General features: G+C 41.2%; 1 protein-coding gene and 1 long non-coding RNA gene across 2 annotated transcripts in view; one reads left to right on the top strand and one right to left on the bottom strand.

The window, feature by feature from the left end:
• The first annotated feature begins 44 nt into the window (after positions 1 to 44).
• LOC110506570 lies at positions 45 to 5,295 on the top strand. The gene is made up of 3 exons (XR_002470999.2): positions 45 to 385; positions 993 to 1,145; positions 1,895 to 5,295. It is a non-coding gene; the product is annotated as an uncharacterized LOC110506570 (long non-coding RNA).
• A 4,394-nt stretch (positions 5,296 to 9,689) lies between these two features.
• chn2 (chimerin 2) overlaps positions 9,690 to 15,501 on the bottom strand; it is a 72,485-nt gene continuing 66,673 nt past the window's right edge. Inside the window, exons 9-13 of the mRNA XM_036936905.1 lie at positions 12,974 to 13,147; positions 11,486 to 11,563; positions 11,117 to 11,254; positions 10,828 to 10,933; positions 9,690 to 10,711 (exon numbers count right to left, since the gene is read on the bottom strand). Of these exons, the coding sequence (XP_036792800.1) occupies positions 10,540 to 10,711; positions 10,828 to 10,933; positions 11,117 to 11,254; positions 11,486 to 11,563; positions 12,974 to 13,147 (668 nt within the window). The 3' untranslated portion in view covers positions 9,690 to 10,539. The remainder of the gene's footprint in view (positions 10,712 to 10,827; positions 10,934 to 11,116; positions 11,255 to 11,485; positions 11,564 to 12,973; positions 13,148 to 15,501) is intronic.

The raw sequence follows: 15,501 nt of genomic DNA, 5'->3' as shown, positions 1-15,501 counted from the left end.
CTCCAATCGCAAAAAAGATGGTCTCACAAGTGAACATTTTGCAAGTACCCCTGTCAGTTTGACTGCCACGTAGCTATCAATTGGGCTAGACTCCATACAAGTTTGCTGCACACTTGTTAGTCAGGCCTAGTCGGCTTAGTTGTGTACTCTGGTGTGATTAATCTATCTATCCAACCAGAAACCACTGAAATGTTACTTTTATATTTTTGCCAATTTTTTTCGTGCTTTTTATATATATGAATGGCGCTAAACTACCCGAACCAGTGGTGAAAATTGAGGTTTTGCATAAACCCTTTGCCTGCTTTCAGAAGTCGAAATATGGAGACATACTTCTTGTGCACTTTGAGGGATTTCTGGAGAGCAATGGCACCATGTTTCATTCCAGGTGACTTGTTGAAACCGATATGAAATGCTCTGTTGATTGGATAAGGTTCCGTTGCCTGTTGCTGCAATCTTAGTCTACTAACCAATGGTCAACCAGTCCATCATACTCAAGGGTTGAATTGGGATCTTGAAGTTGGCACAAAAAAAAACCAGTTGCCCACCAAATGAATCCCCTTAATCATATTCCCATAACACCTGCATGTTTGTCGACATTGACAATCGATGTGTTTGTTTTTCTGAGTAACCGTTTGGTTAAAGGGACAGTCCAATCAAAAATTATATTTTGGTATTTTGTCAATTAGTCCACCATTAATACAATCCTAAAAATGGTGCATGCCAGAACTGTGTTTTTGCGTGTGAACCAGAGGAGGCTGGTGAGAGAAGCTATAGGAGGATGGGCTCATTTTAATGGCTGGAATGAACGGTATCAAGTATATGGAAACTACATGTTTGACTCCGTTCCATGAATTCCCTTCCAGCTATGACAATGAGCCCATCCTCCCATTGCTCCTCCCACCAGCTGCCACTGGTGTGAAATCGTCCTTTAATTTAGTGGTTACTGATTTTTCTTTAAGAACACTATGATGGATCTGTGTGACTCTTGTCAGCTGTAACCACAGGGACAAGAAGCCAGTGTGGTTCACCCTGGGGATCTGAGAGGTGATCAATGGTTGGGATAAGGGGCTGAAGAACATGTGTCCAGGAGGGAGGAGGGAGCTCATTAGCCCCCCCAGCTCTGGCCTATGGCAAAGAGGGAAAAGGTATTGCACATGTATTAACCTATGACTACCAGTAGCCTAGTGCTTACCTAACCCTTCATACCCAATTACAGAACATTAGCCTGATCATTAGTGTGAACGTTAGTGTGATCTCCTAAAGCACTGAAATCCATAATTACTTTAATTCGCTAGGTGATTATTTTGTGTCAAGGGTCAATGTCATCGGATGCACCACAAATGGGACAATGCTTTACTTTTGACTAGAGCGCTCTGGATGAAATAAGTCCACTAGGGAATAGGATGGCATTTGGGAAACAGCCATCGTGTTATATTGTTCACGTGTATTTTGTCAGGTAAAATCCCCCTGAGAGGACGTTGATCTTTGACATTGAGATCATGGAGATTCGGAACGGTCCCAGGTCCCATGAGTCGTTCCAGGAAATGGATCGAAACGATGACTGGAGGCTCTCCAAACCAGATGTAGGCATCAGAGGACTCTACACACGGCAGGGATTAGTGGACCCTCCAGTCACAAGCTACATGTGACTCATGTTTTTGCGAGGCAGAGGATCCCTGGTTCGAGCTCAGTAAGGGACAGGGTACCTAAGGAAGGAAGTGATACTGTTAAGCAAGCTACAGCGATACTGTTACACCAGGATAAACTCAATCAAGCCCAGTATTTGAACCCAGGTCTAGTGATTGTTAATCTCCTGTAGGCAGATTATTTTACTTCTGGGTTACAGAGATGAGGTGTTTGTTAATGTGAGGGTTTTATGTTTTCTCTGTGACAGGTGAAGGAAGAAAGAGTTTGAAAGACATGGCTACCCTACACGCGTCATGAGGCGATGGTGCAGGACTTATTCATATCTTCTAGAGAGTTTACCTACAAACATAATGAGCTGTAGAAGTCTGAAATGGTTTACAGTAGGTCAAGCGACTGTCTGTGTCGTTAGCCCAGGTATAAACCAGCCTTTACTCCTATTAACATGACATTTTAACTGTTTAATCGGTCATGAACGTACAATTAAAGTGTTCTGAGGAGCGCTCAGGATTTACTGCTTTATATTTATGTGATATGGGTATTTTTCTGGGTTTTGCGGGTATGAAAATGCCATTTTTTAATGTTTTTATTTTACTAGGCAAGTCAGTGACTTGAACAAATTCTTATTTACAATGACGGTCTACCGGGGAATAGTGGGTTAACTGCCTTGTTCAGGGGCAGAACAATAGATTTGATCCAGCAACCTTTCGGTTACTGGCCTAACACTCTAACCACTAGGCTACCTGCCTCCCCAACTGCCTTGAAGACGTATCATAGAGAACACTAAATCCATCCATTTCTACCCAATGTGACCCATGTACAGTTATTCACATTCATTTCAATGATTTTCTGTATAGATACATATTTTTGTGTTAGTCTTTAGTTCAAGTACAAGGTTGATGGTGAATGATGGGGTCACCAGTTTGTAAAGTATCATACAGTATTCATAAGAATATCTGTATTTGTCAGCCACTGAAATAAAATGCCTTTTCATAAATCTCTCAGGAGAGTCATGTACTCCCCACACCCCATGGCAAACATGGCCAAGTTGCAACTGTGCCACCAAGGCCTAGAGAGGCACTGATAGTAGAGTACAGGATGAACAGTAGAGGGCGCTCTTTCTTCTGTTTTCATACCAATACCCAAAGTCCAGAACAACTCCTTTGCTTACTTGGAGAGAACAGTTGAAGTGAAAAGCTCACAGAAGCCATTCCATCACAAATATTTGTCCCCCTTTTTCACACCATCTGTAACACGGGTGAATAAGCAGATTACATAGAGCAGCGGGGAATACAGTATGTACTTCTGCATGAATCTGAGTTGAAAAATAATTAACCAGATCATTCCTTTATACTGTACATTTCACTTAAATAAGGTCGTCAGTCAGCCATTATCCAGTCCCGGCACTGTCATTATCAGGTCATGGCACTGTCATTAGCAACCATTATCAGGTCCTGGCACTGTCATTAGCAGTCATTATCAGGTCCTGGCACTGTCATTAGCAACCATTATCAGGTCCTGGCACTGTCATTAGCAACCATTATCAGGTCCTGGGACTGTCATTAGCAACCATTATCAGGTCCTGGCACTGTCATTAGAAGCCATTATCAGATCCTTGCACTGTCATTAGCAACCATTATCAGGTCCTGGCACTGTCATTAGAAGCCATTATCAGGTCCTGGCACTGTCATTAGCAGCCATTATCAGGTCCTGGCACTGTCATTAGCAGCCATTATCAGGTCCTGGCACTGTCATTAGCAACCATGCCGTTCACATGAACCATAATGAGTTACAGTAGCTACCTCGAATCCAGTAAGGAGGAACTGGTCATTCGGATCTATCAATAATTTATTGTAATAAGCCAAGGTAATTCTGTTTCTAATAATGGTGCTCTAAAAGGCAAGAATGTATGATTTAAAAATAACCCCAGTAGCCCCAGGGAAGCTGCCGTCTAAACATTTCACCGCACCCAGAGGCCTAGCAATAGAACAATGACAATGGCTACATCTATTGTGTGGTTCGAGGCCATGCATCCATTGATCTTCTAGAAACCAGGATAAACCAGAATCTTGAAAATTCTAAATGTGTATAGACATCTAGATGAATTTAGATTTCTAGATATAGTTAGACTTTTAGATGTATTTAGACTTCTAGGTGTATTTAGACTTCTAGGTGTATTTAGACTTCTAGGTGTATTTAGACTTCTAGGTGTATTTAGACTTCTAGATGTATTTAGACTTTTAGACTTTTAGGTGTATTTAGACTTCTAGATGTATTTAGACTTCTAGGTGTATTTAGACTTCTAGATGTATTTAGACTTCTAGATGTATTTAGACTTCTAGGTGTATTTAGACTTTTAGACTTCTAGGTGTATTTAGACTTCTAGATGTATTTAGACTTCTAGATGTATTTAGACTTTTAGACTTTTAGGTGTATTTAGACTTCTAGATGTATTTAGACTTCTAGGTGTATTTAGACTTCTAGGTGTATTTAGACTTTTAGATGTATTTAGACTTTTAGACTTCTAGGTGTATTTAGACTTCTAGATGTATTTAGACTTCTAGGTGTATTTAGACTTCTAGATGTATTTAGACTTTTAGACTTTTAGGTGTATTTAGACTTCTAGATGTATTTAGACTTCTAGATGTATTTAGACTTCTAGGTGTATTTAGACTTCTAGGTGTATTTAGACTTTTAGATGTATTTAGACTTTTAGACTTCTAGGTGTATTTAGACTTCTAGGTGTATTTAGACTTCTAGATGTATTTAGACTTTTAGACTTTTAGGTGTATTTAGACTTCTAGATGTATTTAGACTTCTAGATGTATTTAGACTTCTAGGTGTATTTAGACTTCTAGGTGTATTTAGACTTCTAGGTGTATTTAGACTTTTAGATGTATTTAGACTTTTAGACTTCTAGGTGTATTTAGACTTCTAGGTGTATTTAGACTTCTAGGTGTATTTAGACTTCTAGGTGTATTTAGACTTCTATGTGTATTTAGACTTTTAGATGTATTTAGACTTTTAGACTTTTAGATGTATTTAGACTTTTAGACTTCTAGGTGTATTTAGACTTCTAGGTGTATTTAGACTTCTAGGTGTATTTAGACTTTTAGATGTATTTAGACTTTTAGACTTTTAGATGTATTTAGACTTTTAGACTTCTAGGTGTATTTAGACTTCTAGGTGTATTTAGACTTTTAGATGTATTTAGACTTCCATCCTAATATGTATATATTTCTTAATTCCAATTCTTTTACTTTTTAGATGTGTGTATTGTTTTGGATTGTTAGATATTACTGTTGGAACTAGGAACATATCCATTTTGCTATACCCGCAATAACATTTGCTAAATATGTATGTGTGACAAATAAAATTTTATTTTATTTGAGATGTATTTAGACATTAAGATGTATTTAGCTTTCTTCACCATATCTGTTATTAAGTGAAAATAAAACACAAAGTAAACCAAATAACATATTTACACATTTATTTACAATATTGTAGATGTTTTTTCTTCATATACATCTCTGAAGTAAACTTTTAGCAGACTGGTAACAATGATGACAGAAGGCATAGTCCATTCAAAACAGATATTTTGAGATCGTGACTAAATAGTAAATATATTATCCACAATAAATATGTAACAAAGGTGTATTAACGTGATATGTAACTCCTGAGTGAGTGTGTGTGTGTGTGTGTACGTACGTACATTGCAGTACAAAATATATGTTTATTTTTATTTTTTACATTTAAAGTATTATGTGATGTAAACAACTAAATGTAATCTTACAATCTCCTGAACACTAGCTAATGTACATGCTGGCATATCCTTCATTCACATCCTCTGTAACAGTTCATTACTGCAGTGGTTCCCAACCAGTGGTACTAAGACCCCTGGGTGTACCTGGTCTATCCACAGGGGTACTTGAGAAGACTCATGAGACCATAGGTTTACTGGTAAAATACACATGAGCGGGTACTCTAGGCAGAGCAAAATTCAGTTGGTGGTACAGTAACCAAAAAATGGTTAGGAACCACTGCATTAGTGCATACTAGACCTTAGGTAGCCTAGTACAGTATGAACAGAATCAGATTAATCCAACATGATCTAAATAAGGTTTGGTTGTATGTGAGTCCTTCATATCAAACCACCTCAAGTCCTTCATATCAAACCACCTCAAGTCCTTCATATCAAACCACCTCATGTCCTTCATATTAAACCACCTCAAGTCCTTCATATCAAACCACCTCAAGTCCTTCATATCAAACCACCTCAAGTCCTTCATATCAAACCACCTCAAGTCCTTCATGTCAAACCACCTCAAGTCCTTCATATCAAACCACCTCAAGTCCTTCATATCAAACCACCTCAAGTCCTTCATATCAAACCACCTCAAGTCCTTCATGTCAAACCACCTCAAGTCCTTCATATCAAACCACCTCATGTCCTTCATATTAAACCAAGTCCTTCATGTCAAACCACCTCAAGTCCTTCATATCAAACCACCTCATGTCCTTCATATTAAACCATGTCCTTCATGTCAAACCACCTCAAGTCCTTCATGTCAAACCACCTCAAGTCCTTCATATCAAACCACCTCATGTCCTTCATATCAAACCACCTCAAGTCCTTCATGTCAAGAAAACAAACACACAAAAACCAATTCAAACAAATGACAAAATAAGTAATTGACCCTGGCTGGATATATTTGTAACATTAGATACCATGTGCTTTAGGCTGTGTGTGTATGAAATATGAAAACATACTTGAAAATTGATATTGTAGGAAACCTTAACCCACACCTAGTGAAGTGGGATGGTGCCCGTGAGCCCATTTGAGAGGCGTGTACACATGAGAGAGACTTGGTATAGAGAAGTGTGGGAACACTCTCCTGAAGGAAGGTGGTAATATTGTACCCTTAACCCAGAACTCTTGGCATTAAGGTCTTGGCTTGACAGTTACCGGACCCTGGTTTGAGTCCCGGACGGAGCTACTTTCCGAATTCACTATTAAATGATTATGAAATCATTCTTTACAATTATTTGATACTTCATAACTATTCCGTATCCATGCTTCATTGGCCTAGACATATTATGAATTAGGTGTATACCTAATATATTGACCTGGTGATAGGCGCAATTGATGAACATTATGAAAGTTATAGCTTTAAAAAATGCCTCAAAATATATTCATATTTCATCATCAATGCTCCATGCTCCATAACAGGTTGCGGTCTGGCAGGTATAATGATCATGATGTAGCCTGGACTACTTAGCAACAGCAGTCGCAGCAACACTTCCACTGAAGTTGTTATTGTCAGGTATGGTCCCCCGTACTCTTCTGTTCTCCTTAAAACGTCCAGAACGTGAAACTTTGAGATTCCGTCTACAGGTTTTCTCATTGAACATTGGCTCAAACTCTGCATCGTCAAAGGCTTCGGCATCTGGGAAGGTTTCCTTTCCCTTTGAGTCCGGGGTAGATTTGGAGGAGATAGGAGACATCTTCTCCCCAGAAGGTTGGGTCTCACCAGATTCTTGGGTTGTTGGAATACTCTTCCTTGTCACAAATGCTCTCCACCAAGGGTATCTCACAGGCGCTGCCATATCTGGACCATTAAGTTTCACCTGCAAGATGCATTAGTGTATGTCAATATAGACAAACTGGTATTGAGAAGAAAGAATCAATCATGCCATACAAATTCTATCAATAATAGAAAATATAGGAAGTCATGTTCATATAGCTGTCATGTAAACATGCTATACGTTTGTGATCAGCTATGAGGGATAAAATGTCATACACCTGCCATCAACTCACCTGTATGTTTTCAGCCCTCTGGTGTCTCCTTTAGCATCTCCAAGGGGGTTCAACGTGAGGTTAGTCCTCGGCTGAGGACAACATGACCCGCACACAGACCTTCTAAGACCGTGTAGATTCCAAGTTGTTTACAGCTGCATCCACTTGGAAGACTCAATCTACAACATCCAATCAAGGCTAGAATCTACACGAAGGCCAATGTTTTAAGTAGAAAAACAACTGTAAATAACTGACTTCTGATGTATTCCTTGTCACTGAGAGGCAACAAATGTTACAGGTATCGGAATACAGCTGTCTATATCGCCTACAAACAAAACCCCACCCATGCACACCTGATTGGTTCACGTAAAACTGGGAGAGAAGTTACCTCCCTGGAAGCCTGCAGGAAGAATACCTGACCTGACAGCCAGAGTAACACAGTATCTGAGAACTAGACACACAGAAGAAACAATACATGCAAAGTCCTCCACACCCTTACATTTAGAAACAGGGTGACTAATCATGGCTGTGTCCCAAATTGGCACCCTATTCCCTACATAGTGCACTACTGTTGACCACAGTCCTATGGAACCTGTTCAAAAGTAGTGCACTATATAGGGAATAGGGTGCCATTTGAGACACATTCCATGTGTGTACCCTCAGGTACAGGGCGTCCACCATTGTTGCTCTCTTCAGCACCAGCGCTATTGAGCCATCGTTGTCCTATTGAAGGTGTGGTAGAGTACGTGTGTGTTGTCATTGCATTGCACCATGACGCAGACATTGCTTTGAGCAATTGAATTGTAGCCTATCCTAAACGTACACATAAAAGATTGAGCAAAATGTCATTTTACATCCTTTTAATAAATCAGCATTTGATAAATTACAATCTTAATTGCACCCATCACAAAAATACTTTTAATAAAATGGATTCGTAGAAAGGATTTCAATTATTATCAATAATGGAAAACAGAGATTGTGTAAACTCTGTCGTCGTGACGTTGTTTGGAGAAGGCGAGCTCCACATCACCTATAGCTGCTCCAGGCAGTTTTATGGTCTGAACATTTACACTTCATGTTTCCTGACTTTAGTATGTGTCAAATAGTGGCAGAACACTACGAGGTCGAGTCCTTACCCATACTAGATGTTTGGCAGTCTACGAGTAGCTATTACTGAACAAAAATATAAACGCAACATGTAGTGTTGGTTTCATGAGCTGAAATAAGATCCCAGTAAGATCCCAGTAAGATCCCAAATGTTCCATACACACAAAAAGCTTATTTCTCTAAAATGTTGTGCACACATTTATTTACATCCCTGTGAGTATTTTTCCTTTGCCAGGATAATCCAACCACCAGACAGGTGTGGCATATCAAGAAGCTGGTTAAACAGCATGATCATTACACAGGTGCACCTTGTGCTGGGGATTATAAAAGTTCACTCTAAAATGTACAGTTTTGTCACAACACAATGCCACAGATATCTCAAGTTTTGAGGGAGCGTGCAATTGGCAAGCTGACTGCAGGAATGTCCACCAGAGAATTTAATGTTAATTTCTCTACCATAAGCAGGCATATTTTTAGAGAATTTGGCAGTATGTCCAACTGACCTCACAACCACGTGTAACCACGTCATCCCAGGACCTCCACATCCGGCTTCTTTACCTGCGGGATTGTCTGAGACCAGCTGATAGAACTGAGGAGTCTTTCTGTCTGTAATAAAGCCCTTGTGTGGGGAAAAAAACGAATTCTGATTGGGCAGGGGAGCACCCATGGGTAGGCCTGGGAGGACATAGGCCCACCCAGTCTTATGAATTCCATAGATAAGGGCCTAATTCAGTTATTGCGATTGATTTCCTTATTTGCACTGTAACTCAGTAAATTCTGTTGAAATTGTTGTATGCTGCGTTAATATTTTTGTTCAGTGTGTGTGTATATGTATATACATATATTACCCCATGGTATTCCACTAAAGTATGAATATTAATATATATATTATATTAATTAATTTAAAAGAATGAGAAGTTCGATTCAAAAGTTCTGTAAACATTTAGGCTCACACACATCTCACCCAAATCATATACTACTAGAACTCGGTATATTTTTATAGACCAGCAAACAGTTGCAGATGGAACTTCAACCGTGCCACTCAAAATATGTTTCTAAGCATTTCCTTACAAGTTTAACCTGCTCCGTTTACCAATTCCTTTAGGGTTTTGTTGTTTTTTGACAAACCTATCAGTTTCAGGGTGAAAAAAAGCACATGATGCTGAAAACATAAAGAAATCTTCACAAAATAAATTGATCAGCACAGTGCTTCATACATAGACCATCCATCCATATCTCACCCTACAGGATCACACAGTTACTGAGTCATGAGACTCATTGACCAAGAAGCACACAACGAACACACTTGAGCATGACAATCACTATACAGACAGACATCAACCAAGAAGAATGTGTTAGTGTGATGATGCTAGATTTATGGAAACATGTTTTTATTGTCACAGACACCGGAAAACGGGCAGTGAAATGTGTTGTTTTACAGGGTCAGCCATGGTAGTACAGCGACCCTGGAGCAAATTAGGGTTAAGTGCCTTGCTCAAAGGCACATTGACTGATTTTTAACCTTGTCGGTTCGGGTATTCAAACCAGCAACCTTCGTTTACTGGCCCAACACTTACCGCTAGGCTACTTGACTCCATGAAAGGTGTGTGGAAATGTTGGAATCAATTGCTTTTTCTAAAATGGCACCCTACTCACTATATAGTGTACACTACTGTTAACCAGAGCCCTATGGGGCCTGTTCAGAAGTAATGAAAATAGGGTGCCATTTGGGACGTATCCAGTACCTTGTTCCTCTTAACGAGAATATGGCAGGATGTGACAACCTTTGACCTTACTGTAACAAGACATGATGTCTGACTGACGTACCACAGACTCAACTTCAACACTCATGCTTATGGGAGAGAAGTAATGGAAGCTAAAATCTGACCACAATAGCATTTTGACACTTCATATGATGACAGACATGATGGCTTGAGATTCCTCTGGTATGGAATAAATCAAACATCCTACACCCAGCAACAGACAGTCCTTCAAAACAAGACGTCTTCATGCTCTATCAGGAGCTGTATGATGAGTTTCTGATGCCTCATGTCGTTCAGAGTGGCCAGGGCGTTCTGTTCAGGCGGCTGCATTAACGTCGGACCAAACACAATCCCCAGGTTCTCAGAATTCATGAAATTGTCCTTTTCAAACATGGTGACCCTGTGAGAAAGATGATTATTATATTAGTCAGAAAGGTGAGAAACAACATATGTGTATGTAAGACTACATCACTGATTCAACCCCATGAAGATCAGATGCAGTGTGTGTTTCATCACTTCTTGAGATGCATCATCAGGTAGCGTAGGGTCTCGTAGTGGGCTGGCGGGAGCTGCAGCAGCCCCTCGTGGATGGCCTCCAGTCTGGTGTCTGGGTTGGGGATTTCTACCAGGAGGAAGTACTACTGTTAGTTACATTCACCTGATAAATAACCGTGCCACAGACCTGAACATTTTCCTTAGCTCCCCAAGCTAGTGCCTAGCCTTTAGCTCAGTACACAGTCAGTCATTGCGCTGGAGACCCAAGGTGCATTGAGCTAATAGTGGGAATAAGTATGGGCGTGCGTACTTGCAGCTTGTATGAATTTGGAGTACACGTGGAATGTGATGACTGGAATGGGCAGGTCTCTCAGATAGAGCTTCAGAGCTCCAGCGATGATGTTGATGTCGTTGTACACATTGGCACTGATGTCTGCCTTCTCGCCATCTGCAGAGATGACACACCAGGCACATTATGTACCGACCAGACTGCAGTATATTCACTACAATTACCACAATGCAACATAATTGCCCTTTACGCCTCACATAACGACATCCGGCAGTCTGATACGGCTTTCCTGTGCTCATGTGCTTTTCATTTGAACCTATGGACTTTCATGTCTCATAACCTTAAACCAGACCTAAGCCCGGAGGCAAAGGAAATTAAGTTAACACAAACCTCGGTCAAAGGCGAGCCTCACGTCCTCAATGTGTTCTGAGAAGCCAGACACTCTGTAGAGGCCCTCAGACTGCAGACCTGCAAGCAGCAACACAGAGAGTCGATTTTCTCTACTCTCTATACCCTCTTTCACCCCATGCAGTCTCTACTAAATAAACTCAACAAGCTCTTTGGATCAACAGAATTATTCAACAAGGGTGGCCTTTATTTCAACCAATGGAGCCTCGAGGCAGATTACAGTACTTTGGGGAAATGACATATTTTGATTAAAATGTTGATTAAGTCTATTATATATACTGTATTTTAGAAATAACACGTCCAGTTGAAATAACCCTTTTGAGAGTAGTTCAACACAGTTCAAATGGACAATTTTCTTTCACTAAATGTAGCAATCTCTACCTGGAACAGCATAAAGAGGACTGGCCACCTCTCAGAGCCTGGTTCCTTCCTAGGTTCCTGCCTTTTTAGGGAGTATTTCCTAGCCACTGTGCTTCTACATCTGCATTGCTTGCTGTGTGGTGTTTAAGACTGGGCTTCTACATCTGCATTGCTTGCTGTGTGGTGTTTAAGACTGGGCTTCTACATCTGCATTGCTTGATGTGTGGTGTTTAAGACTGGGCTTCTACATCTGCATTGTTTGCTGTGTGGTGTTTAAGACTGTGCTTCTACATCTGCATTGCTTGCTGTGTGGTGTTTAAGACTGGGCTTCTACATCTGCATTGCTTGCTGTGTGGTGTTTAAGACTGGGCTTCTACATCTGCATTGCTTGCTGTGTGGTGTTTAAGACTGGGCTTCTACATCTGCATTGCTTGCTGTGTGGTGTTTAAGACTGGGCTTCTACATCTGCATTGCTTGCTGTGTGGTGTTTAAGACTGGGCTTCTACATCTGCATTGCTTGCTGTGTGGTGTTTAAGACTGTGCTTCTACATCTGCATTGCTTGCTGTGTGGTGTTTAAGACTGGGCTTCTACATCTGCATTGCTTGCTGTGTGGTGTTTAAGACTGGGCTTCTACATCTGCATTGCTTGCTGTGTGGTGTTTAAGACTGTGCTTCTACATCTGCATTGCTTGCTGTTTGGGGTTTTATGCTGGGTTTCTGTATAAGCACTGACATCTGCTGATGTAAAAATGGATTTATAAATACATTTGATTGATTGAATTTGATGCTAATTTAAAAGATTGGTTTACACAGCACTTAATTTAGGTAGTCTCCTTAACCCCGGTCCAAGAGAGCCAATACATTTTAGTAATTTAGCAGATGCTTTTATCCAGAGTTACAGTTGTGGGTGCACACATTAAAGTACAGGTCCACCGTGGGAATCGAACCCACAACCCTGGCGTTGCTAGTGCCATTCTCTACCAACTGAGCCACACAAGACCATATCACAGACGTCCATTTTCACCTTGAAATTTGAATATTCTTTCAGTTTAGCTAACAACATGCAGGGTGCACCTGGCTTAAATGTCACAGAAACATTCTAAACGGTACCTCTTAGTTCTATCTCCTTGATACACATGTCCACCACCATGGGCCGTGTGGTGTTGTGGGCCTTGACCAGGGTAGTGAGGTCACAGCTGAACACCTTCTTAATCCTGTGCAGGTCTGGCTGACAGTCGCTGGGCACCAGCTTGGAACACTGCTTGTGTACGTTCAGCCCACAGTCTGGAAACCACAGGTCAGAGAGGTGGTCAGTCAGTGTTAAAATACACACACACACACACACAGAAAGGATTTATTCCAATCTTATAATCTGACATGATTATGGTCGACTTCTTCTAAAACAACATGTAACACATTACAGAGGGGTTAGAGATAACAAGTAGTACAGTGATTATCCCAATCTCAGAGAGAAAGCCCAGCCAGCTACGGTAAGACCAGGCTGCTTCAATATGCCATGGTGGGCCACGTCACAGCAGAGGGTCTTAGACAGCAGGGGGTGAGAGAGCGGAGCACCACCTCTCTGTGTGGCATCACTGTCCCAGTCTGGCCTGCACACACACCGTGACGAAGAGAAAAACCTGCCTCTCTGGGAGATGCCACAGGAATGTAACCTAGGTTGAGGTTTCTCTGCCTGCCTGTAAACATACTGTACTTTGTAGTCTCCCTGACTCAATAAGAACATCCAGCTAAATCATTCATCACTGATAGTGGAGTTGTTACTACCAAGAAATACCCAGCATTATTGCTGGTCTGCTGACTGGGGTTCCTTATTCTCAGATACAGACAGATTAAAAATAGAGAAAAAACAGAGGGAGACTGTCAGACAGAAAAAGATGGAGAAAGAGATAGACCGACAAAGAGATGGGATAGGGAGGAAGAAGACAAGCTAAGCATGCCAGATAAGAAGGAAGAGAGAGGAAACACACAGAGAGAAAGAGAGAGATGGGGATAGGGAGGAAGAGAGAGGAAACACACAGAGAGAGAGAGAGATGGGGATAGGGAGGAAGAGAGAGGAAACACACAGAGAGAGAGAGATGGGGATAGGGAGGAAGAGAGAGGAAACACAGAGAGAGAGAGAGAGAGAGAGGAAACACAGAGAGAGAGAGAGAGAGAGAGAGGAAACACAGAGAGAGAGAGAGAGAGAGAGAGAGATGGGGATAGGGAGGAAGAGAGAGGAAACACAGAGAGAGAGAGAGAGATGGGGATAGGGAGGAAGAGAGAGGAAACACACAGAGAGAGAGAGATGGGGATAGGGAGGAAGAGAGAGGAAACACACAGAGAGAGAGAGATGGGGATAGGGAGGAAGAGAGAGGAAACACACAGAGAGAGAGAGATGGGGATAGGGAGGAAGAGAGAGGAAACACAGAGAGAGAGAGAGAGATGGGGATAGGGAGGAAGAGAGAGGAAACACACACAGAGAGAGAGATGGGGATAGGGAGGAAGAGAGAGGAAACACACACAGAGAGAGAGATGGGGATAGGGAGGAAGAGAGAGGAAACACAGAGAGAGAGAGATGGGGATAGGGAGGAAGAGAGAGGAAACACACAGAGAGAGAGATATGGGGATAGGGAGGAAGAGAGAGGAAACACACACACAGAGAGAGAGATGGGGATAGGGAGGAAGAGAGAGAGAACACAGAGAGAGAAAGAGAGAAATGAGGACAGGGAGAAAGAGAGAGAATGAGGATAGAAAGCCAGTCATCAGTTGTGTATCTCTGTGTGTTAGAGGACTGCTTCAGATACAACTGGAAGTACTAAAGAAGTCTCTTCTGATTCCCATAGGGCACAGGGCTGTCTGATGACACCAGTGTTTGCCTGGGGCTTATAAGCATGGCTAATATCTGAACAACAAACCATCTGTCTACAGAGAAAAACAGCCACGTTAGTCCTCCTTTCAACACATCCATGTCAGGATTGTATCCAGGCCATAATAGAACCCTGTGTCTATCGCAGAGAGTTTAGGGACTTTCCAAACTTACTTGTCTACTGGTCAACTAGCCTCAATTGTGCCAAAGTCTTGCTAAGTTGTAAATGTTTGTAATGTATTTATATTGTGTGTCTGAACCCTATACTTCACTGCACCAGTGAAGTATAGGGCGGCAGGTAGCCTAGTGGTTAGAGCGTTGGGCCAGTAACCGAAAGGTTGCTGGAACGAATACTTGAGCTGACAAAGGTCAAAAAAAATATGTCTTTCTGCCACTGAACAAGGCAGTTAATCCACTGTTCCCCGATAGGCAGTCATTGTAAATAAGAAATTGTTCTAAACTGGCTTGCCTCGTTAAATAAAAAAAAATACAGTCTGATCTGTTTTTCAGCCAACAAACATTTCAACAAGTTCACTAGTATACAACATTATTGATCAGTAGAATCGTTAGGTGGTGTTCATAAATACTAGGGTTGCAAAGGGTGGTTCATTTACTGGAAACTTTCAAGTTATCACAAGACATCTAGTGGTGCTTTTGGGGTATTTCAGATTATCACAGGTGTCTGTAATTATCTCTAGCTCTCTGTGTGTCCTTATTACCTGTAAAAATATATAAACAAATGTTTATTTTACCTTTATTTAATTAGGTTAAG

The sequence above is a fragment of the Oncorhynchus mykiss genome, chromosome 2, assembly GCF_013265735.2.
Source record: "Oncorhynchus mykiss isolate Arlee chromosome 2, USDA_OmykA_1.1, whole genome shotgun sequence".
Lineage (NCBI taxonomy): Eukaryota > Metazoa > Chordata > Actinopteri > Salmoniformes > Salmonidae > Oncorhynchus > Oncorhynchus mykiss.
The sequence above is the reverse complement of the archived record's forward strand: the minus strand, read 5'-3'. Positions and strand labels throughout refer to the sequence as shown.